General features: G+C 37.9%; 1 protein-coding gene across 3 annotated transcripts in view; it reads right to left on the minus strand.

Annotated features, from left to right (window-relative positions):
- Positions 1 to 23805, minus strand: part of Gap43 (growth associated protein 43) — a 108961-nt gene that overhangs the window by 71543 nt on the left and 13613 nt on the right. The window contains exon 1 of one of the 3 annotated variants that reach the window (XM_015478379.2): positions 23495 to 23715. The exons of the other annotated variants lie outside the window; for them this stretch is intronic. Coding sequence (XP_015333865.1) covers positions 23495 to 23524 — 30 coding nt within the window. The 5' untranslated portion in view covers positions 23525 to 23715. Of the gene's footprint in view, positions 1 to 23494; positions 23716 to 23805 lie in introns of those variants that run through there. 3 annotated transcript variants of the gene reach the window in all.

Consider the following 23805-nt stretch of genomic DNA (forward strand, 5'->3'; position numbering starts at 1 on the left):
TCCCACAACACTGAAGTGCCCTCTCTTCTCTCCTTGTATTGAACGCTCTCCTGGTGTCCTCATCTTTAGAGCTCTTAGGTTCCTCTGCCTCCCCCAGTGAGTCCTCACGGACTCTCACAGCTCCTGTATCCTTTAATTATAGACAGCTTTGCTTTGCTTTTGTTTTGTTTTGAGTATTAGTTCTCAGTTCGTACATATTTCCTAAATACCAGCCTTTTTCCCCCCTCTTTGTGCCGATATAACAAAACACCACAACTGGGTAGCTTATAAACAACAGAAAGATTATTCCTGGGGCTGGGGATGTGGCTCAAGCGGTAGCGCCCTCGCCTGGCATGCGTGTGGCCCGGGTTCGATCCTCAGCACCACATGCAAGCAAAGATGTTGTGTCCTCCAAAAACGAAAAAAATAAATATAAAAAAATTCTCTCTCTCCCCCCTCTCTCTTTAAAAACAAAAAAAAGATTATTCCTTATAGTTCTAGAGACTGGGATGTCCAAGACTACAGTGTCAGCAGATTTGGTGTCTGGTCAACTTTATCTGTTTTCTGCCCTCAGACAGAGCCTTCTTGTGTTCTCATATAGTGGAAGGGGCGAGACAACTGTGTGAGGTTTTGTTATACAGGCACTTAGCCCATTCATGAAGCCTCTGTTTTTATGACCAGATCAACAGCCAAAGGCCTCACCTCTTATTACCATCACATTGGGGTTAGGATTTCAGCAGATGAATGTTTGGGGGACATAAACATTCAGAACATAGTACCCTCCATGGTGATAGTGACCTACTCCCATCACAATATGTCCCATATCACCTAATAGACTTAAGTCCATCTTAGGGATTCAAGAAAAACACATTGTTTTTTTAGGTTCTTGAGAGAAGATACTTAATTTATAAAACAGGGTGAGAAGAGGGTTTCTGACATATAATATGGCACTCAATTGCAAACAACTCTCAATGGAGAGATCTTTCACTCAGGGCCCATCTTAATTATGTGTTCTCTATGAGAGATGATAGTCTACTTAATTAGGCAATTGTTTCTCTGAGGGTTTATGTTTAATTCAGGATCCTGTAGGACTTCCCTTCCTTTGGCCACCTATAACAACCATCCTTGAGTCTTTGTTACATCACCAAGGTATATAGTGCAAAGCTTGTGTGCTCTATCTAATCTTGAGGTCTTCTCCTGTAGCTTTTATCCCTGAACAAAAGGCACAGGTTTTTTAAGCCTTTATAGGATCCAGTAAATAGGGAAGAGAAGGAGAAGGAGAAGGAGAAGAAGGGGGAGGAGGAAAAAGAAAATGAATTTCCTAGCATAGCAGTAGCAATTAGTTTTATAAGCAAAACAAACCTGGGAAATAACAGCTTTGGAAGTTTCCACTGTGCATATATAACAGTTGACACCAGCAGAGCTGCTTGCAGGAAAAATCTTTATAGGTCACAAATGTTGGACAGATTGGTGGCCTAGGCCAGACAATCTGTTTATCTAAGGCTGACTTACCCTTGGCACTGTTTCTGGATCCTGACGGTGAGAGAATAATAGGAGACTCTTAGATCATGGTTTAAGAATAATCTTATCAAGAGAAATAATACAATGGTTTTTAGTAACATATTTTGAAATTAAGAAAGTTAATATAACATTTAAATTTTTATGAATTTTCACTAAACCAAAGTTCTGATAAATGACAATTGATCATTATCTTAGACCCAAAATAGAAGTCTCAAAGATCCCCAAAATTTCATAATTTGCATTTTTCATGTTTACATGACTTTTTTTTATTTCGTGACACTTCATAATACCTTAAGTATTGCTAAGACCAATGCTGAAAAGCTTCAAGAAATATTTTCCTTAAGCTACTTCTAAGTGTTTTACAAATGTAGGAATTTCATTTTAAACCATTTGGATTTATTCCAAAGCTTGAATTTTTCTATACAAATGAATATAAAGTGAATTGATGAGGCTTCATTTAATAACAAGGAACATTATTTTGAAATATATTGAGGTTTTGGGATATTTTTGTGGCATTAATAATCTGATATTTATTGAGTTAAAAATATCCAAATTTGGTATTTAAGTCCTATCTCCACGTAAGCATGGAGAATGATCAGGTAGAGTGAATTTAAGAAAGGTCAAAAACTACAAGATAAGCAGGCATGGGGGTGCACACTTGAGGCAGAAGGATGATCCAAGTTCCAGGCCAGAATCAGCATCTTAACAAGACCCTGTCTCAAAATAAATAAATAAATAATGACTGTGGATGTAACTCAGTGATATTGTATCCCTGGATTCAATCTCCAGTAAGAGAAAGAAAGAAAAGAAAAAAAGGGTTGGTAAAGAAGAGAAAGCTGAAAGAGTTCACCAAATTAACTGTTTAGCACTTCTACTCTGATTCTATTTGACATTTTGAATAAGGAATAAACACAATTTGGCCAGGCCTCACTAATCTTTTAAGTGAAATGCTATAGCAGATGAACAGCAGCATCACACAAAATACTGAGGATACTGCATCAAAGACTGAACTTCAACCTAACAAAGATGTCATAAAGAGGAATGAACGTACCCTGTCTGGTCCATGTTTTAATCTATGTCCCTTGTAGTAGTCACCAAATAAATACTTCTTGATGAATAAATGAGTAATTCGTAGGCAAGGTGACTTCTAAAAATCACTGCTAACTCAGACATACTGTGAAAGTGATAGGTGATCTATTGATAAACCAAGATAACACTGGGGCCGGCCATACATGTACTTGAAAGATGTCTCTCTCTGGGGAAAGATGAAAGATTGAATAGCTTCATTAGCCTTCCTGCCTCAACAAGACTCTTCACTAGAATCAGACATGTTAAGAAACCCTGAAGCCTGACTTCTGTCTGGAATGAAGCCTCTGGTGGAGACAGGGCTTTGATGTGAGCTCCGGTGACAATCACAGGACCTGGTGCCTGACTTTGCGCTACTTGCCATCATTAGTTTTATCCTTTGGTTCCCACAAATCAAATTTTCTCTTAGAAAGTCTTTTTTTTTTTTTTTTTTAAGAGAGAGAGAATTTTTTAAATATTTATTTTTTAGGTTTTTTTTTTTTTCGGTGGACACAACATCTTTATTTTATTTGTATGTGGTGCTGAGGATCGAACTCAGAGCCCCGAGCATGCCAGGCGAGCATGTTACCGCTTGAGCCACATCCCCAGCCCCATCTTAGACTGTCTTAAACTGTTCTGAAGGGTTGGGTTTTTGTTTGTTTGTTTGTTTAATCTCCATCTATAAATCACTGATGCTAAGAAACATGCTGAATTCTAGGCACAGCCACAATGGCATGGAAAGGCAGCATATTCAGTAACCATAAAGGATTTTTCTTTTAGCTTTGAGACTTAAATCTTTTCTAGAAGATCTTGCTTGTTTTATCTTGGAATGTTTTTTGCCATGTCGACTCTTTGAAGATTAACCTGGAATGCAAATAGGACATGGATTGGATGTTCTATCTTATTCAGGGCTTAGAATGCCTCATAGTGTCTGACTTATTGCTACAGGTTTGTTATCCTTTTTCAACCAGTGTTTGAACTCCCCTCCTTCTCACCCATTTATCACCCTGATAGTCCTGTCCAAAGACTATCAGGTAAAATGCAATAATCAGTCAAAGCCAGATGGTGCCAGTGGCAAAAGCAAGCATTTCCCCAGGAGTGCTTGCAATAAATAAATAAATAATACAGTCACATTTGACAATTTAATGAGTATAAATTTACCACAGCAGGAAAATCCTCCCCGAATATTTAAGCAATTAAAATGTTAAAAGGAGAAATAAATAAGCATTTTATAGTGGAAGGCAGGACAAAATTCCCCTTCTATTACTCTTTGGAAACCCACTGCATCACATATCTTAGACTGACAGCTACACTGAAAGAAATATATGAGATGCTGCTGGTCAAGAATAGACATGGGGAAAGATGGAATGGATTCATAAGCTACGGCATATATTTGGCTTATTCCTTATACTTCTGAACAGAACTTAAGTGCATGCATTCAATCTTTCAATAAAGATTTATTGAGCAGCTGATATGTAACAGGCACTGTGCTAAGTTCTCAGAAATGTAAGTCATTAATAGAGATATGAAGACCTCATGGAGTTTACATGCCAAATGTGAAAAGATTAAATAAGTATCTAAAGTAGATACATACAAGGGCTAGAAATGAAAGAGAATAAAATGGGGCATATAGGAACTGAAGATGTGAAGTGCTGTTTTATATAGGGCAATGAGAGAGTCTTCTTGATAAAATTTACCAGGTGAGATTTGAATAAATATCTGAGAAGGTAAGGGAGCATATGCTGCAAAGAAGCATTTCTTACAGAGGAAACACAAGTGCAATATCCCCTGGTCAATTGTAATAATCCAAGTAAGAAATGTTAGTACCTTTGGCTAGATTTTTGAATATAGGATTGTATTAGTAAGATTCTAGAGTGCAGGCAGAGAACCTAGCTTGAATTAGGATAATGTCTGAATTCACATCATTGATGAGAAAGACACAGTCAGGAACCAAGGAAAGGTGGGCCTAGGAAAGCTTCAAAGAGAGTCCCCTCACTGATTAGAATAAGGGTCCTTGGACTGGATGCCACAACCACTAAGGATAATTTGCAATTTTCATTGTGCTTTTGCATCATTCTTTGACAACTCAAAGCAGCCAAGTGTAGGTGCTGAGATGCCCACGTTCCAGCTTCCTGGGAGGGATGAGCCTCTTCAGCTCTAAGTTGATGCAGGACCAAATTTCTATTTCTCCTGCAGTGCCAGGTCTGTAAGAAATACTAATTATACCTGAATTCCAGACCCAACAATCAATATATATTAGCCCTACAGAGTGTTGAGAGCACCGAGCATGTGAGGTTTAAGTCAGTTGCATTAAATTTTCACTCCTCAGTTAATATTTCATTGAACTTCAGATAACTATGCACACATATACAAAGATATGCAAAAACACACATACTACACCCAATCCACAAATTAGTCCTTTAAGAACTCCTACAAAGAGAAATTGAGATACATGATTCATTTAACATGCATACAACAACATGGTCATCAACAGAATCAATAATAAACAATAGCTAACAAGAAGTGCTTACCACATGCCAGGTAGAGTTTTAAGTTTGAAGTACTGAACATGTATTAACACATTTAATCACCTAAAATCTTTTGGAGTTGTGGTGTTTAAGGTTTTAGACCTGTGAATGTCTTTTTATTTACAAAGTTCACCCTCCAACCTCCAAGGCTGGTTGCATATTCCATCAATACAAAAGAAACACTACTGTGTTATTCCTACCCTGGGAAAAAAACCTTGAATAATTAGGAAAATAACACCTGGGAGTAATAAAATTATTTAGAGCACATTTTAAAATACAGACTTTTAAGGTGCCACACATAGTCTGCCATGCTATGTTATAATCTACATTAGGGTAGAAATTGTTTCTTTTAAAATATATTATCTCTATATTTTCAGCACTTGACATAGCTCTTAGCTTATAGTAGATGATTAATGTTTGTTGCATGAATAAATGATTTCTATACAATATTTTATAAGAAAAATATGTTCTCCAGTAATTAGTCTTGATGAAAAAGACTAATATAAGAGCCAAAAGGAGAAAAAGAGAAAAATAACATCTAGTCTTAATGTATGAAAGAACCATGCTCATTGATGCCTACTTAAATTTAGAAAATTTAAGGATTCATACATTCGGAAATTGAAAGCATGATCTTCTTTCACAGATACAGGAAGGAATTCTAGTTTGGCCCTTGAGTTGAATGACCTTGAGCCCAGAACTTCCCAACATTCACACCATGAAGGATTGGATGTAAATCAGTGTTTTAAAAACTGTTTTCCAGGCATCATCAGCGGGTCTCAGAGGAGTAAAGATATGGCTGATTAGACAGATTTCTGGGCCATCAAGTCTGCCTTAGCCATAGCAGCATCTTTTATTTATTTGATATATTTGGATTCTGAGAAATGTTCCATCTTGGGTTAAAAAGTTTATGTAGCCAAAAAGAAGTTTTAAAAAATCCTAGATAATCCCTAAAATCTTTTTATCTACTACCACTCAATGATGATAATTATCATTATGTATTCAGCAAAGAGGATGACAACCTATCCCCGGGAGATAAAATAATAGTGGTTTTAACAGTAGACTCAATAAGTACAATCTTTGTACAGTGCCTTGTGCCGTCTAGAATAGGAAAGAAAACCCAGGAGTGAAACTTACACAATCTCTAAGAAAACAGGAAAGGGTAATACATAAAAAATATCCTTGTGAGATATATATATATATATATATATATATATATATATTCACAAGCATACATATGCATATACACACATATGTTTTACATGTATGTATCTGTTTGCATATGTATGTGAGAGAGATCGAGAAACACATAAACAACTTGAGGAGGGGAAGTTTCAAGGGAGGTTACTATAGTAAATGAAATATGAAACAATAGGGAATGGGAAAATATCTGAATAATTTTATGAAAAAGGTGATATTTCAACACATTTTTTGAAATTAGACTATAGTTTGGCAAATTGGAGGTAAGAAACATCTCCAGTGGAGGAAATAATACTATTTTGTTTGTTTGTTTTTTGAGGAGTACTAGAGATTGAACTCAGGGGCATATATTTTATTTAGGGACAGGGTCTCACTGAGTTGCTTAGCACCTCGCTTTTGCTGAGGCTGGCTTTGAACTTGAGAACAGTAAAGAAAACCCAGAAAAACCCTCTTACCTCAGCCTCCCCAGCTGCTGGGATTACAGGCATGCACCAGTACCTGGCAATGGTACTGGTTTTAATATTAAGAGGTAGTAACAGCTCATATGCGGGAAAAATGGCTAGAATATTTTGTCATCCCCTGGTCTAATCTGATATTCTTATACCAAAATACACCTAACTTGTTGACATTTCACTGGAATCAGAAGGAAATTCTCTTCTTAGTTCCAGAAAATTTGACTTCAATGTGCTTTAATTAGAATAACCCAGATTTGCTGGTTATTCCTGGAAGATCATGTGCTTATTGGCAACTTAAAATTTATGGTGGCCTGACACTGCAATGTCTATAGTTGTACACCAAGGACTCCAGAGTCTTGATGTGGAAATGGTTTTGCACTCTCTAGAAGGGTTCTGTTGAGAAAGCAGACAAATAGAAAGTGTGAAAACTGAAATCAAAATAGTGTATAGCTAGATCAGTAAGATGGCAAATGGACTTTCTTCTGAAATGGCTGCACTGGTTGTTTCATGTCTGGTGGGTCTCACAAAGTTCTACCATACCCTTGAAACCAATTTCTCCAGTGTCAATTACCTGCCTCTCTAATCTACTTTATCAACAACCCATACTACTCATGCATCTTCCCTACCTCCCACATAATTACCAAAATAAAAATAAATGTACAACTGAGAAAAGTGACTCACATTTTTTTTTAGATAGTCTTGTTTCATTTTGCTTTCCTTATGATCATCTGATCCCTAAACTGGAAAATTATATTCTTTTGGTACTTCCCAAATTTGATTTTAGACTGAACACTATCACAATCTAAAAATGAAATGTGTTTCCAAAGTTTGCTTTTCAAATTATCAGTTTGAAACTTACACTATAATTTCTTGAAGAAATAAATAAAAAGTAATGTATGTTTCCCATCCAGACCAAAAAACAAACAAAAGCCATATTTAATGTTTTAATTCAATAGCACCTAGCTACCTAATGATCATAGACCATTGTTTTCCCTTTTTGATACTCACAACTATTCTTACAAAGAAAGCAAATTCAATTAGGATATTTTTCCCTCACTAGAATTCCAAAGGAGAGCCAAATTCCTTCTCAGCTCTACTTCCCAGGAATCACATCACTGTGTGTAACAGATATAGGGTAGATGTTCGCAAATCATTGATTTCCTGGCCATTTGCTCTATGGCTATGAAAAATCTTCTAGTATCTTTTCTTCTTATTACCAGTTTGGAGTAAGTACAACAACAGTAGACAGAGGGTGCCTCCTTAGTATAGAAGGGTCAGGAAAAGCAACAACTGAGCATTATGGTGCATAATTTTCCTAACTAGAAATTAAAGAGTGAACATCAAGACACAGTGTACCTGCAGCTACATTATTAACAAGAAGGAAACTGTACCAGAATTCCCAAGAGAGTAGTACAAATAATAATAACAGCAGTTTTAAATGTGAGGAAAGGGGTGGACATCTGGATGTCCACCACCTGGCTCAGGAGGCAGAATCATTGGCTATGAAGACAATGTTGCATATTTAAAGTTACTACTTATCTTCAGCCCAGGTAGTTAGTACTTTATAGTGTCAAGTATGGCTATCTTCCTGACCATGATCAATATCATCCTACAAAATGGTGGTTGTTATTTGTTGAAACACCCAGGTGGCACTGCTTGGGTGAAATCCAAGTCTGTGTGGTCTTAGCTCTGGGTGAGATAGCTATTAGGTGCCCCATTATGGACTGTGCCAAAAATGGGCACCTACTATGATTTGACTGTGGGAGTTAAAAAACCTTTGCCTTAGTTCTAATCAAATTTGGCTATCACATACTACTTACTGGACACTGGTACACTCATTTGTGTAAGCTCCCTTTATTCCACTATTTATTGACAGCCTATAGTGTGCTAAGCACCAAATGAGAACTGCATGTAGGCAACAAGTGAACAAGTGAAACATGAATCCTATTCTAAAGGAGAATGCACATACAGGGATACTTATACTAGAGTCTGTATGACACAACGATGGCACAAAGAAGAAAACAACTGTAGACATGTCATGGAAACAACTGGAAATAAGCAGAAAAGGAGTGCAGGAAAGACTGTAATCAGGTAAAATGAACAGTATTTGGAAAGAAACTGTGAAATAATTTGGGTCATTCCATTAAGCAACATAATTGTAATAGGGTGTGAAGAGGGGTGGGCCTTTGAAGTTGGAAGAGGGAAGTAGGGAATAGATTAACAAATGTTTCGTTTTGTTTTAATCAGATTGTAAACAGTCCTACAAAGAAAATTTTTAAAAAGTGTGATGTCTCAGGAAGTAGCTTGGACACTGCAGAGATGGGTAGGCCTCTCAAGTAAAGAGCTACAGAAAGAGGATCCTGTGCTCAAGAAATATGCTTGATAGGTTTTACAAACTAAAAAGGACAGGACATTCAGTGACCAAGATGGGTATGGTTTGAAGAAGTCAGAGGAGCAAGGCTTAGATCATGTAGGAATTTACAGGCCAATGGTAATTATGAGTTTGGTTTTGTTTCTAAGTGAAATGGAAATCCATTAGAGATTTTTAAATAGGAAGAGACACAAGATCATAGACACTTAAAAAAAATTGTTCTGGCTCCTGAGGGCAAACTGATTAGTAAGGGGTTAAAGGTAGAAGAAGGGATACTAAAGGGGAGCCTATCACATGAGTTTCCATGACATTAGATTGCATTACAGATGACTAGAAAAGAAGAATGATGAGAGAAAAGGAGAAACGAAGGTTTGGGGTTTGTTTTTTCTCTTATAGCAACTAGGAGGAAAGTAGTAGCATCTAAGGATATAAGGAAGATATGGGAAATGAGTCCAGTGTTCTATTTCTGAATTAGATGATTGTATGACACAGAAGAGATCTGGAAATATGAAATCATGACTTGTGTTTAGGAAATGTTGAGATTGGGTTACTGTGGATCATCAGAAGAGATTTTCAGGGGATAGTTATATACAAAGCTCTAGAGCTCAGAAGTAGATTTGGCTGGAGAACCTAGAAAATTTGAGACCCACTATTCCATGTGAGAGTTTTGGCCATGGGTTAGATTATTCATGGAGATTGCTTATTACAAACATGAGAATAATGGCAAAAGCCTTAGTAATACCAATTTTTCAGAGATTGGCAGAAATAAATAAAGCCAAATTGGGATTGAGAGAAAGTATGTAACCTACAATTTAGGATGAACAAGCCAACAGAAATGGGTGTATGAACACCAGGGAAATAAATAAATTCAAGAGGGAAGCCATCTTTAATGATGCCCAATGTTCTAGAGAAGTCAAGCAAGATAGTTCTACTTGTCTTTCTGAGAGTTCACTAAGCCTTCTATTTGTCTCAGATAATCCCTCAGAGTCTAATACAGAGCTGATCAAAGAATAGACATCAATCAATATTTCAGTCATGTTTCTTGAGGTAGACACTGTACTGGATACCTTACCTTCAAAGAGTTTGCAAACTAGTTGTGGGAATCAGGTACAAATAAATACAACTGATGATTAGGTAAGGCTCTGATTGATGAAATGGCAAGGGAAAGGGACAGGGAGTACATACTACAGAAGATCTAGGAGGGAAAGAGGTCACAAAGGATCACTGCAATCAGGAAAGTCTTCATGAATGAGAAAGCTCTCTCTCAGGCATCTTGGTTTGGATAGGATTGAGCTAAGAATAAAAGGGACTTTCCAAGGTAGTGACAATGACAATGTACAGATCTATAGGAAAAAGTCATACTTAAATCCCTACCAAGTCTGCCTGGGGCAGAATGCCCAAAAACAAAGAGATGACTTTTTCTATAGAATCTGTTATGTTATGAGCTGGAAACCTTGGAGAAAACTTTGTTCAATACCTTTGTTATTCATAAAAGGAAAAGACAACCCATAGAGACTAAATTTGTTTGAATTCACAGGGTAATCAAGGCCAGACCCAGTAGAAGAGAAAGTAAAAATAGATTATTGGTAACTCTGAAAAACAATCATGAAAGTGCAAGTTTAAATTAACTCTGTAAACAAAGAAAAACCCTTGAAATTTTGGAAAAGGGACAAATTCAATATTAGATTAATCAATAGGCAATGTGCAGACTTGATATGGAAAACAGGGAATTTGGGTGACTAACCACATTTTTCACCAGGGGTTTCTCATCTGAATCACAGATCACAAAAAAGTAAATGATAATACTCTCTTCTTCCAAGCATGGTATATAAATATTATCAATCAGATGTAACAGAGAGGGTTAATTAGTTAATTACAATTATGCATCAGTACTGTAGGGACTTGGGGTCTATTCTCTTCTGAAATATTGACTGAAAAGGTTTATAGAAGATAGAAAAGATTAGTGTAAAAGACATTGCAAAGGAGGTGGGGATGGAGCTCTGCTATGCTAGAGACCGTAGGTTCAATCCCAGCACCAAAAAAAAAAAAAAAAAAAGAATATGGTAACTGGTATTGTTGTCTTAGTAAGAGAAAAAAAAATAACTAATTATTTCTGTGTTAAAAGCTGGGAAACTTGGAATGTGCTATTAGATCTAAAAGATATTGTGAAGAGTATGGAAGTCAGATCTAATCTACAAAAAAATAAAAAGATAATAGGGGGCTGGGACTGTAGCTCAGTTGGTAGAGTGCTTGCCTAGCATGTGTGGCTTTGCTCCCACATAAAAATATAATAAAGGTATTGTGTCCATCTACTATAAAAATATTTTTTAAAAAAGAAGATATTAGTGTGAATTTTTTTGAGATGACAATAAAGAATAGAAAAAAAATAACATTTTTAACATCTGGAAAACTTGAATAATGGGAAAGTTGATTTTCTACTGATTTTCCTTTCATTTTTACTGATAGATACATATTATACACCCAAAGCGATTCAAATTTATAATTTTTGTAAGACATGTTTATAAAATAAACTTAAGTATGTACACAAAAAGTCAGTTTCCAGTGACACTGGACTGTCAATGTAGTAAAATTGTAGAGGATTGCAGAAAAACTCTTAATTGCTGAAAGATATTATTTAGCTTACGATGAAACAATAGCTGTGACAACAAAATTGGCATTTCTCTTTTTTGGCCAAGAATCAATAATGTCTTCCCACTAAATGAAGATAAAAATTGAATTTAGTTCTAATTACAGTTAAGTATATTTAAGTATACTAGCACCCAAACTTCTTGAATTTTTTTTCTGAATAATATTTCTCTTGGGCATATTTTGTTTTCCAGATGGTGTTCAGAAGTGGGGTCTGAGCCATTTGTGGTCATTAACGTTCCTGTGACAGTTTTTACTAGAGGGTTAGGGCCCAATTCCAAACTGAGTGATTTTATTTTATATCTGTAGCTGCTTCCTCCCTTTTCCAGTTAGAGAAGTCCTCAATTTATCTTCTCTACTGGTTTCACCTAAGAGGTATGAAGTATGAAGTTCTAGATGGAGGAAAGAATGTACAAAAAACTAAGTCTTTTGGTAGGTTTTCTTCTTTTCTGGGGGGTGGGGGCAGGGGTGGGGTACTGGGTGCTTAGCCACAACCCCACCTTTTTTTATTTTTTATTTTGAGACAGGGTCTCAACTAAGTTGCTGAGGCTAACTTTGAACCTGTGAACCGCCTCAGCCTCCCTCGTTGCTGAGATTACAGACATGCACCCAGCTTGTTCTTAAATTTCCCATATAACTCTCCAAATAATTGTTCAACAATATGGAAACTTAAGTCTGGCTGAGTTATCAAAAAACCATCACCTTGTATCTTTCAATCAAAGGCTATCCAAACCCTGAGGAACACTGCGTTAAGAAGATTTGTATGAAAGGCTTTGTCAAGTGAATATGCAATACCTACCTAAAGTCTCCAGAGGAGATTTTCCAGATGATGAAGAAAACATTTCCCTCTATTTCATTGGGGTTACTTCAAACAATGCTCTTAAGAAAAAAGGATGTTTGAATAAATCAAGTCCCCAACTCAGATTTAACTAAAGAAAGATAGTGAATTTTTTGAGTGATCAATGTCATTCTCCCCTTCTTTTTGAAATTCTCAAAATATTTTAGAAATATTTATCCAATAAAACTTGGGGGAAAAATCTCTTCAAATGTCGAGATGAAGATATAATGGAGGGGGTTTTGCAATGAATCATTAATCTTTCTCATCTCTCCAATGAAGTATTTATTTTCTTCATTGATTAAAAGAAAGAACTTTAAAATGTAATGTGCACCCTAAATACACCTAACACCTATTCTTCTTCCCACATTAGTACCCTGAATAGAGTCACTTTGGATAATCAAAGTAAGCCACCTAACTAATGCAACATGTGCAGTTGAACTGCCATTCAACTACTTAGAAACTGGGAGTTTCTTTTAAAGAGAAATCTTCCTTCCTTCCTGTAAATAATGGAGGAATTTGAGTAGAACTACAGAATACATTTCTTCGGAAGCAGCTGTCATTAAGATCTAGTTTGGTCATTAAGAGGAACTTTCAATTCTTAGCTTATACTCAAAGCAGGAAAACTGGTCTCTGAACCAAGGCAAAGTAAGAATGGGCAGAAGATGTGCATCCTAAGAGCTTCTTCTCAAGCCTAGTTCCTCAGCTAGTTATAGGGACTAAGAAATTCTAAATCCACTCTTATAAGTAGCCAATTCCTGAGTTTGCTTAGCCTTTGAAGATCATTCCATTTATTTTTTTTTTCCTTTACCTCATCTGGCTCTTTCATGTAGTTATTAATGGGAAGATATTAAGGTTTTTACAGTTTTCATTTAAAAATAGCATTTTAAATAGTTATTGGAACTGAGATTACAAATAATGGATGTAAGGCTAATTACCAACATTCTACATTTAGAGCAAACTGGTGCATATGGAGACAACAGCTCAAAATTTTACAAAGTGCCAATTTGCTAAAAATAGATAAACATGGTGATGATTGCTGGAATTAATTCAAGAACATGCAAAATGAAATGACTAATATCAAGGAGTAGCATTTCTCTCATATAAATTGAGTGGAGCTATTTTACTCCAATTATTGCCCAATCTTTTTTACAGAAATTGATCTTACAAATAAAAAAAAAAAGAACAAAACTACTTTGTGCCAAATGAGCAAGAGTATATGACAGCTAGAGCTTCTCTTAGTCAGGTGGTACCTTCTAGAATTAGGTTTCTGGGAAACAGTAAAAATCTAGTGTTTACCATCTCCAGGTTTAGAGATTTTTCCTAAACTTCTTTTTTTTAAGGTATATAAGCTCAGTTATTTGTGTGATTACTGCTTCCATTTTGAACCCTACCAATAGTAAGAGTATGTAATAACAAATTGAAAACAGAGATGGATGTATAGAAATATTCCACAGGGTACTTTTTGTCAGCCAATTTGTCCTTTCATAGATTCACAGGTATGGGTTTCCAGAAACTATGTGACCTAGCTCTTCTTCCAATCAGGAAAGACTGGCCCAGAGGTAGTAGCTAACCCAAGCAGGACCATTCAAATTCACTTATTATTATTCATTCTATTATCTATCTATCTATATCTCACTTAGAATTTTGAAGTGAGGAATCTAGGATTGTTAGTTTTGAATTGTTTTGAATTGTTTTTTGATTGTTTTGAAGAGAATCTAGGATTATTAGTTACTGAGTCTTTTAACTGCAAGGCCCCAGACAGTTTTTTAATTCCTGCCATTGGGGTTCCCAGATCTACCCTGTTTCCCTCAGGCTTAGCTGTTGAATTTCTTCCTTTTATATAATCTCTAGTTTCCTTTCAGTTGATTCTTTTTATGAACCCTGAATGGCAATTTCTGTAACCTGTCCTGAATCAAAGAACATATAAATAATAGAAGTGTCTGTATGGAGAGAGAGAGACAGAGATGAAGAAAGGAAAAGAGGGAGAGGTGGCTACAGTGAAGGTTTGCAGGTGATATATTAGACCATTCTAACTACCAGTATAATTATATAAATTATCATTTCCTTCTGGGCACCAGCTAGAAATTTCCAGTTAGCATAATTTTCTATTGCAGACTTTAAGAGTCCCCTACATAATAGTATTTTTGAGAAACAAGTATGATACTAATATTTTAAGGGAGATGTTTGGTTATGTCAAATAAAATCTCTCACATTAATTATCTAACTATTATAATTTAAATATATTTCCAAATATTATCTGTGTATTTAAAACTCAGTTTCTTGGGATTGCACAATTCCATTGCTTGTATGAGAATTTGAAAAAACAATATTTGTATTAAGATGGTAATTTATCCCAATAATAAGCAGAGATACAGGAGAATTAAAATATCCTCTGTGGAGATTCTGAGGACTTAGAAAATTATTTATGAGTTTTAGAGTTAAATTTAACAAGGTTTAAGATTTTATCCTCTTCTGATAAAGGTTTATTCCTAATGCATTGAGGAACCCTGAAACTGTGATGAAAGGTACCCAGGTAATAATCTGGAGTATGCTTCCAACCAGGCTGCATCTCCATTTTCAATCTCCCAACAGGCTCTCCCTTCCCTCTCCACTCTTCTGCCTGACTGGGCCCTCATGTGATGGATGTGAGCACAGCATGTCTGGTAATCTTAGTGCTGAGAACCCAGTTTGGAGGTGAAGTGCGGGTGGGGGGTGGGGACAAGCAGCATACTTAGCAAATGAAGAACAGAATGTAAAGGAAAGAGTAAAACAGAAAGGGGTAAAAAGGAAAACAATAGATATTCACAATGAAATTTGGAGCTAATGACAACTGGAATATTTTCTTATCTAAATGCTGTCACTGAAATTTCTGAAGGGAAATGATCAAAATGCACTATGCTCCCACCCATCAGCATGGTGGTTTTACTTTACTTTGTAGAGAATAGGAGAGGGGTGGGGACAGAGGAAGAATATCCTCTACAGAGAGTCAAGGGACTTCTTCTTTGAATAAAGCTATGCGTACCTTAGGAATTATTATGTAAAATTAATAATACCTTATTTTTGAAAAATACATTGTTTGCAAAACACTTTAATTTTTAATCACTTCATTTTACCTCATAATGAAGCCATCTACCAACCTAGTAAAAAAGGCAAGTCAAGATTTAGAGGGTTTCTTGTGCCTGCTACATGGATGAATAAACTGAGGCTCAGAAAGATTAAGTTACTTACCCAAGACCACAGGACAAGCAATTGGCAGAGCCAGGTCTAGAACCCAAGGGAAGGGTTTATTCCACTACAAAGACATGAAACAGGACATTAAACAAACAACATCTAAGAAAACAAGAACTGTAAGTAATTAAGGATAGGAAATTTGGGAGATCATATTGCCATACTAACCCAAATAGACTGCGGGTATGTCACTGTGACCTAAGCAGGCAGGAGAGGGAATTATAATTTTAACCACATCACCTTGTGAAAAGGACCAATAGACTTGAGTGTACATTTATACAAAGCCTGCTCTGAATAAATACACAGGAATGGTCTTCTGTCCCAGGACATCTCCTCTAATAACCCATGATGACGGCCCCTCTCTTCCTACACTTATCCCTCAAACAAATATTTGTTGAGAATCTACTATGTACTAGACATAACTTACAGTACCCATTTTGATTTAAACACTTATTTTGAAAGTTGTTCCTAACACGCTTTTCTTAAAGTTCTCCTTCCATAGCCCCATCCACTAAACACTAGCATGAAATGGAATTATTTAATCAGAAAAACTTCACTGGGATCTGAGGGGAGGAAAGAAGGAAAAGAAAACTCAGTGCCAAAGAGACTGGGAGCATTGAGCAAGATATAGAATAAAGGAATAGCAGTTAAGGAACACTACACAACTTTAGCAGTTAAAAGACGAACTTCACCTCTACATCACTTTGTTTTGCTGCTCTTCTTAAGGACATGGCCATGTCAGTCAGAGAAAACACACTATTTAATGTTTGGCAAAGGGTATTTTATGGAAACCTGTTCTTGCAATTTTCCCCATATATAGGCACAAGAGGCCTACTTTGGCATCCAAATCCCTTTAGTTTATTCAATCCTAAGGAAGACAAAACTGATCTAATTCTCATGCATTTAGCACACTTTTGAGAGACTGCTTAACATTCACTCTCCCTTACTTCCTATGCAAGATGTTTATGGGTATTATTATGTGGATACTTCAGTGGGAGGAAAAAATATCTAAAGGCAAAATTAATTCTTGAGCACTCACCCCTATGTGCATTTTTAAAAGTTTTTGAGATCAATAAACAAATCAACTAAAAGCAACAAGAGATTGATTCAGGGTCATGTGTAATAATTGTGGAGCAAAACAATTGAGGCTCCAAAGGAAGGATACCTGAGGATCCAAGAGTGCAGTAGTCCTGTATCTAAATGAGGATTCCATTAAGCTTGGAAGGGTGGGCCTATCACTCTGGTTGATGAAGGTCAAAGACATGGAAGGAAGGTTTCCACATAACACCAGTTAAGGCAGTCTAGAGGACTACAGTGAACAAATGGGCTCATTGTTCTGCCTGCTTTCATAGTTGTCACAAGTCAATAACAAGAGTCAAGGATGATCAGCTCCACTTTATTTACTTATTTTGGAGTATTGGGGGTTGAATCCAGGGCCTCACACATGCCAGGCAGAGTTCTTCCCTTGAGCTACACCCCTAGCCTTTTTAAATTTTTATCATGAGACAGCACCTAGCTAAATTTCCCAGGCTGATCTCCAACTTGAATCATCCTGCCTCAGCCTCCCAAGTCACTGGTATTACAGGTATGTGCCACCCTGATTGGCTGATCAGCTACACTTGAAAATTTCATGCCAATAGATTAAAAAAAAAAAAAAAAAAAAACTATTAGTGATTCTGTTTAAATATGCCATAACTTGGGGGAAGGCTATAAATCTGGTTCTATACTCATTCAGCAAACAGATTATTCATCATTAAAACCATTTACTTTAGGTATCAGGCAGTATGATAGGGACCAGGGATAGAAAAAGAATTAAGATTTTGTCCTTTTCCTCAAGTAGCTCACAGTGTGGGGAAAAAAATAATTCTACATAGTAAAATAAGTGGCCACCAAGATAGTACAAAATATAGTATGGACACAAATAAGGTTGGAGAAAACCATTTGGGAAGTTAAGAGTGGTTTCAAACAGCTAACTCTTCCAGAAGAAATGGAAATTGTCCAGGCTGAGAGGGAAGTGTCATGTAGGCAGATGACAGTCAAGTGTGAGCAAAGGCCGGAAATATTGATGTGGTGTCACAGGTGAGTAGGAGAAGGACTTCGAAGAGGGCCCTGGGAGGTGGGACAAGACTAGCTTGTGCCTCCATGCTGAAGAGCATGTATTTTAGCTTGCACTTAAATTGAACAATCATAGGATGTCCAAAGTAGTATAACCAGATCACCATTAGGTAAAGATAACTCCAGAGTTATGTGCGAGGAGAATGGGAAGACAAAAACATGGAGAAACAGCTATTGCCTTGATGAGAAAGAAGAAATTCTGAATCAAATTGTTTATATAAACAGATAGGGTTGAAAAGCAGAGAAAATACTAGAAAATCATTTTAACTGGAGTCAAGAATTAATAACTGGATGTGTGGGTTGAAAGAAAGAAGTATATTTGTGATTCCCCCCAGGTTCCTAGAGCGCTGAAGCTGGATGGACAGTGTTTTAGTAATAAGTGGAGTAAGGAAGACCAGGAGGGGTACATAACAGAGAACAGCACATTTGGTTTCATACATTCTGAACTTGGGTGTCTTTGAAATACTTCAAGGTATCTTCATATGGATCAAGAGCTCAAGACAGATGTCTGATCTATGGATTTGGAAATCACACAGGGGGTTACAACTGGACATGGATGAGATTTTCTAATATTAGTTAAATAAGAGAAGTAGTAGATCAAGATTATGGGCTAGGAGGTTATTATTAATATTTTGGGGAGAAGAGAGTGAGGGAAACCAGGAAAGCAGTCTTTGTAGGTCCTCTCTGAGAGGAGAAAGAGGAGAACTTTCAAGAGAGTGCAGTGAGAAGAGTTTCAGGAAGGGGAGTGGACAAGAATGCCCCTGAGAGGTCACCCTGGGGTGGTGCCCTTTCAGAATGTCTCAGTGGGATTCAGGGAAGCCTCATTAAAGCTGGTGGAAGAGTTATTAGGGAGCCATGAAAAAAAAAAGAAGAAGGTGTAGAGCACTTTTAGGAACTTTGTTCTACATGGAGGGTGAGATGGAGCCCTGTGCAGATCTGGATGTAGAGTCAGGAGAGGATCTTTAAAGATAAAAGATGAGCATATTCATGGGCTGTGGGGAGAAGAGTTAATACAGCTTGTGATAAGGAATTGGGAGGAGGGCAGGAGGGAGTCAGGCCCCAGATAAAAGAGGAGTAGAAGAGTACACAGAGCTTCACCCAGGATCAGGAGGAACTAATCTCTAACAGAAAAGGTCACACTAAGTAGGCACCATGTGAGTCTGAAAAACTGATGATTCTGTCAAGCCTTCCATTACAAAACTTGGAGAAAAATTTCTTACAGTTGATCTTTGGTTTCACGTAAATTATGTTTAACCTTATAAAAATCCTTTAAGATAACCAGGGTGGGTTTGATGGGTTTTGTTGTTTATTTTTTAGTCCCCGTTTGTCAGGAGGAAACAAAAACCCAAGGGGACCACGTGATTCGTCTGTTCAAGATCACAGAATCAATGTGTGGCATCAACTAAGGGCTCACCCAAGAGCAAAGTGCTCTTCCCAACATCTCCAAGCACATTAGGAAAAGTTCATTACAATGGTACAGAAATTCAAAAGGAAGAATTCTTGTGCATGTTCCACTTCTTTGGTTCACAACAGACTCTGCTGGGGGGTCCAAATGCCTCTATTCTAGTGAGGAGGGAAGTGAAGAGTTAAATGCTGTGCCTTCCCTTGAGATGAACTGGCTACCTGCATTCTTTGAACTATTAATAGAGGGCGACTTTCGATGTGTCTTGCTTTATCAATTTGAACAAGGAGAACATCGGGTTAATATATATGTTCTATTATTCTCTGAAAGACCCCCACCCTATCCTTATGGGCCAGGTAAAACTGCAGTCTGTGGATGAATTCAGCCTCAGGCATATCACTGACAACTTCACCTTGATGGAGGGGAAGGAGACCCTGAGCCCTCCTGGTGAACAGGAGCTTCCCTTTAGCAGGAAACATCAAAGAAGGTTTCCGTAGTTTTCCGCCAGCTCAGCAAGAAAGAAAATTAACCCCCTGTTTTCTCATTCCAGTTGCTTCTGTATGGGGAGAGAGGCACAGGGAACAGAGTTCCACAGATTTCCTTCAGCAGGAGAGATCAGGGCTCATTGTGTATTCACCCTGGCATGGGTTAGGAAGAATTACAGAAATGAACACATTTCTAGAATCACCACAAATTTTCTAGGGTTCTCTGTGAGATCAAATAATTGGGTAGAAAAAAAAATGCTCTTTAAGTAATTTCTTCTGTTTAAATTTGGAAATGTGTGGTGGAAACCAAAATTTTTAAAAATGAGCAACTTCAATTATATTAAGTAGAATGCCTCCATTTAATTAATTCACTAAGTCCCTGGATGACACTGGGTGTGGCTCAGAGAGATTTAGGAGGAATCCAATTCATCACTAGGAAGAAGGTCTGCACCAGGCAGCCAGACTGTGTCCTTCTACACCTTCCCCACCCTGCAAGGGTTGCAGATAGGTTTGAATTCCAACTACACATCACCCTCTCAAAAATAAGAATTATTTGTTGTATGGAGAAAAAAGCAGGTATCAGCAGGGTTAAGGACTGGGGAACAGAGGGGTTCCTTGCTTGCAGTGTATTCTTTATACTTCAGTTACAAACTAAAGTCACTGTTTTTAAACAAAGGAAAAATTTCACAGTTTTCTTGCTTTATAGACATACTTCACACCTTACAAGTTTTCAATCATCTGCAATATGTATGGTAATTGAGCTAAATTTAAAGAAAGCCCCAAGATATTTGAAAATCATAAACCAATAAAAATCTCCAGGATTCTTTTATTTCTCTTTTGCCCATTTCTTTACTATCTTTTCATGTCCATCTGACTCCCTTTCTCTTCTTCTGCTATAAAAATCTAGAGTGCTAACTAATAGCTAATATAGACCACTTCTGCTTTCTCTTTACCCATTGGCAATGTATTACAACTAGAAATCTGAGACTGCTTCTTTATACTGCTCAAGTGGAAGAGGAAGGAAGTGCAAGCCCTCCAGCCCCCTCCCACGTTTCTGCTGGATTTCATGGGTGTGGCAGAGTTTAGACCTTTGCAGGTCTGTGCCCTTGTTTCATTCCCTGTTAAGGACTAGGATGATGAACAGATGTCAGAAGAAGGATGGACACCACTGGATTCTGCCATGAATGATGATAGAAGATCATTTCACCCACAAGCAGGAAGCCTGCGTGAGACTTAAGTATTCACACTATATGTCAGTTAGTGTAGTGTGAGCCCACACCCTGAATACACCATTTCCTTCGGTCTGATTTAATAGTATCTCAAACACTAACAAATGTGAATGATACCTAACGGTGTTATATAGGAGATGTGACCGTTTCACACATAAGTACACATTTATATAATGTATGCATTAAAAGGACCATTTCTATACCTTTCACTTGCTCTTTTGCATATGAATGATGCTGAAACATAGGAAGGCATGGAAACCACATAGTACATGCATGACTGTTACATATGAAGTATGCGGATACTATACACATTTACATGCAAATTTCTACAACTACCTAAACACACAATTTCATCTTCATCACTTTGCACATCAGTGAATTCTTAGGGCTGTTGACAAGATAGAACCTGAGTGAAGGTGGCTGCCCTCATTTTGGGAAGGGAATTCCATTAGCCCCAATTTCCTTTCTAAAAATCTTATTTTCCTTTATCAAAGAAGATATTCATATACCTGCATATGTATAAATAGGATGGGAACAAGTTGTAAACCAGTATATTTTTCTTCCACAGCATTAAAGCTTTTTTAATGAACAGCACTGGCTTCCTTAGGGCTCCGCCTTCCTAAATTTTATTTCCCCAGCTCAGCAGTGGGGTAACCTTAGAACCTTTTTTTGACAGTGTGCTTAACCCAGACACCTGTGTCTATTATATTTATATATTAAAATGAAGGAAGACAAGGGCAGGAAATGTCCTAGTTTTTAAAATGATCCAATGGCAGCATCAGTCTCTGGAACCAAAGAGTGCTTTAGAGAAATGCTGCAAATAGCCACCCCACCCCCCAAGCTGACTTTTCTCCAAACATCCAAGGATGTCTTCTACTTCATTCATTCATTCATTCATTCGTTTTGGCCTTGCCTCTCCACCCACTGCTCTTACATTCTGCTCCTCTCTTCCTCTACCTTCTCCTTCATCCTCACTCCCCACCCTTCCTTCCAGGGCGCTGGCTAAATTCAAGGCTGGCAGGCTGTTTTTTCTCCACTCTCCTCCACCCCCTTCGGATTCAAGGAGTGTATTACAAATTGCCCAATTTCCAATACCTGCTCAGGAATAATACCCAAATCCCATCTCTTGTACCCCAGCCCTAAAGCAATGAATCTGCAAAGGGCTTCCTTAAGGAAGACTGCCCCCCACCCACACCCCACCCCACACCCCGGCAATGGGCATGTATACTACACACACACACACACACACACACACACAGGCACGCACGCACACATGCACACACCCACACCCCACACCCATTTTTCTCCTTAATCTTTGCCAAAATCACTCAAACGTGTTCCAACAAATGTTAGAAGGCTTCTTTGGGGGAATGTCACTGCACTGTCTGTTACTGCGGAATACCGAACTCGCCATTCCTCACCACCTTCACCCCCAATCAAGTTTCTAAAATGTCTTTCAAGAAATAAGTGAGCAATTGGAAATGGAAGAAAAATCTAGGCAGTGGGGGAGGGAAGGAAGAGATTTGGATTCTTTCTAATCTTGGATGTGTCCCTCTTCCTGATGAAAATGAGTCACCATGCTTATTATCCAGGGTGCTAGCATGTCTCTGGTCACTGATAATCCAAGGAGAAAAGCAAGGGAAGGGGAAAAGGAAAAAGACCTGGTTTCCAACAGGTAATACCCGGCTCAGCTTGTCTTTCCCATCCCATCCGAGCTCAAAGCTCCTAGGGGCGTGGTCCACCCTCTTCTCCGACCAGCTGGTGCACAATCGGCTACTGATCTTAGGAAGGGGATTTTCCCCTTCTACACAACCAATTTCTCACCCAGCCCCAGTGGTCTTGAGGTTCTCTTTTTTAAAATCCCAAATCATAGTTTCATTCATTCATTGAAAAATAAATAAATAAAATGTGCACATGCGTTTTCCATGAATACCTGAGCCCCTTTGAAGCTCATGCACACAGGAAATAAGGCATCTTCCGCAGCACATGTGAGAAAATTGAACGACCGAACCGGCAATACTCAACCCTGAATATAATTCCCTCAACCCTGCTTTTTTGCAAATAATATAAAGGATCGCCTTCCTATCTTGTAGGAGAGCCCATGTCTTCCCCACACCCCTTTCTACATCCACACCCTCGAAACCAGAGACCTAAAACGCTGAGCATTTACTAATAGTCAAAAAAGCAATCGTATTTCTAGCCAAACGGGCATATTTTTCCACACTTATCCTAATTAGTAGCAGCATTCCAAAACCAGAGCATGAAAGGCAGAAAAGAATAAAAGCTGGGATGCAACCATCAGTTACCATATGCTAAGGAAACGCGAGCACCATGCCAGAGCAGAAGCAGTTAAAATATTTTTTTTCTGCCTTTACAGGGAAATACTGTACTGTGGTAATTTCACAACAGCAAGAAGTAAAAATCTTTAGCTCTACCTGTTTGGTTCTTCTCATACAGCACAGCATGGTTGTATCGTCCCTTGCCTTCTTCCTGCCTTCTCTCCTTTCCTCCTCTCTCTTTCTTACTCCCCCCCTCTCCACCTCTTTTCTGCTCGCTTGCTCACTCGCTCTCTCGCGCTAGCGCGCTCTCTCTCCCTCCCTCCCTCTCTCTCTCTCTCTCTCCCTCACACACACCAGGGCAGTTAGCAGCAACTGTAAGGTCCACAGCTATTGCTCATCGCACATGCTCGCTCTCGATTTCTCTCTCTCTCTCTCTCTCTCTCTCTCTCTCTCTCTCTCTCTCTCTC

This window comes from Marmota marmota, unplaced genomic scaffold (genome assembly GCF_001458135.2).
Source record: "Marmota marmota marmota unplaced genomic scaffold, marMar, whole genome shotgun sequence".
In the NCBI taxonomy this organism is placed as follows: domain Eukaryota; kingdom Metazoa; phylum Chordata; class Mammalia; order Rodentia; family Sciuridae; genus Marmota; species Marmota marmota.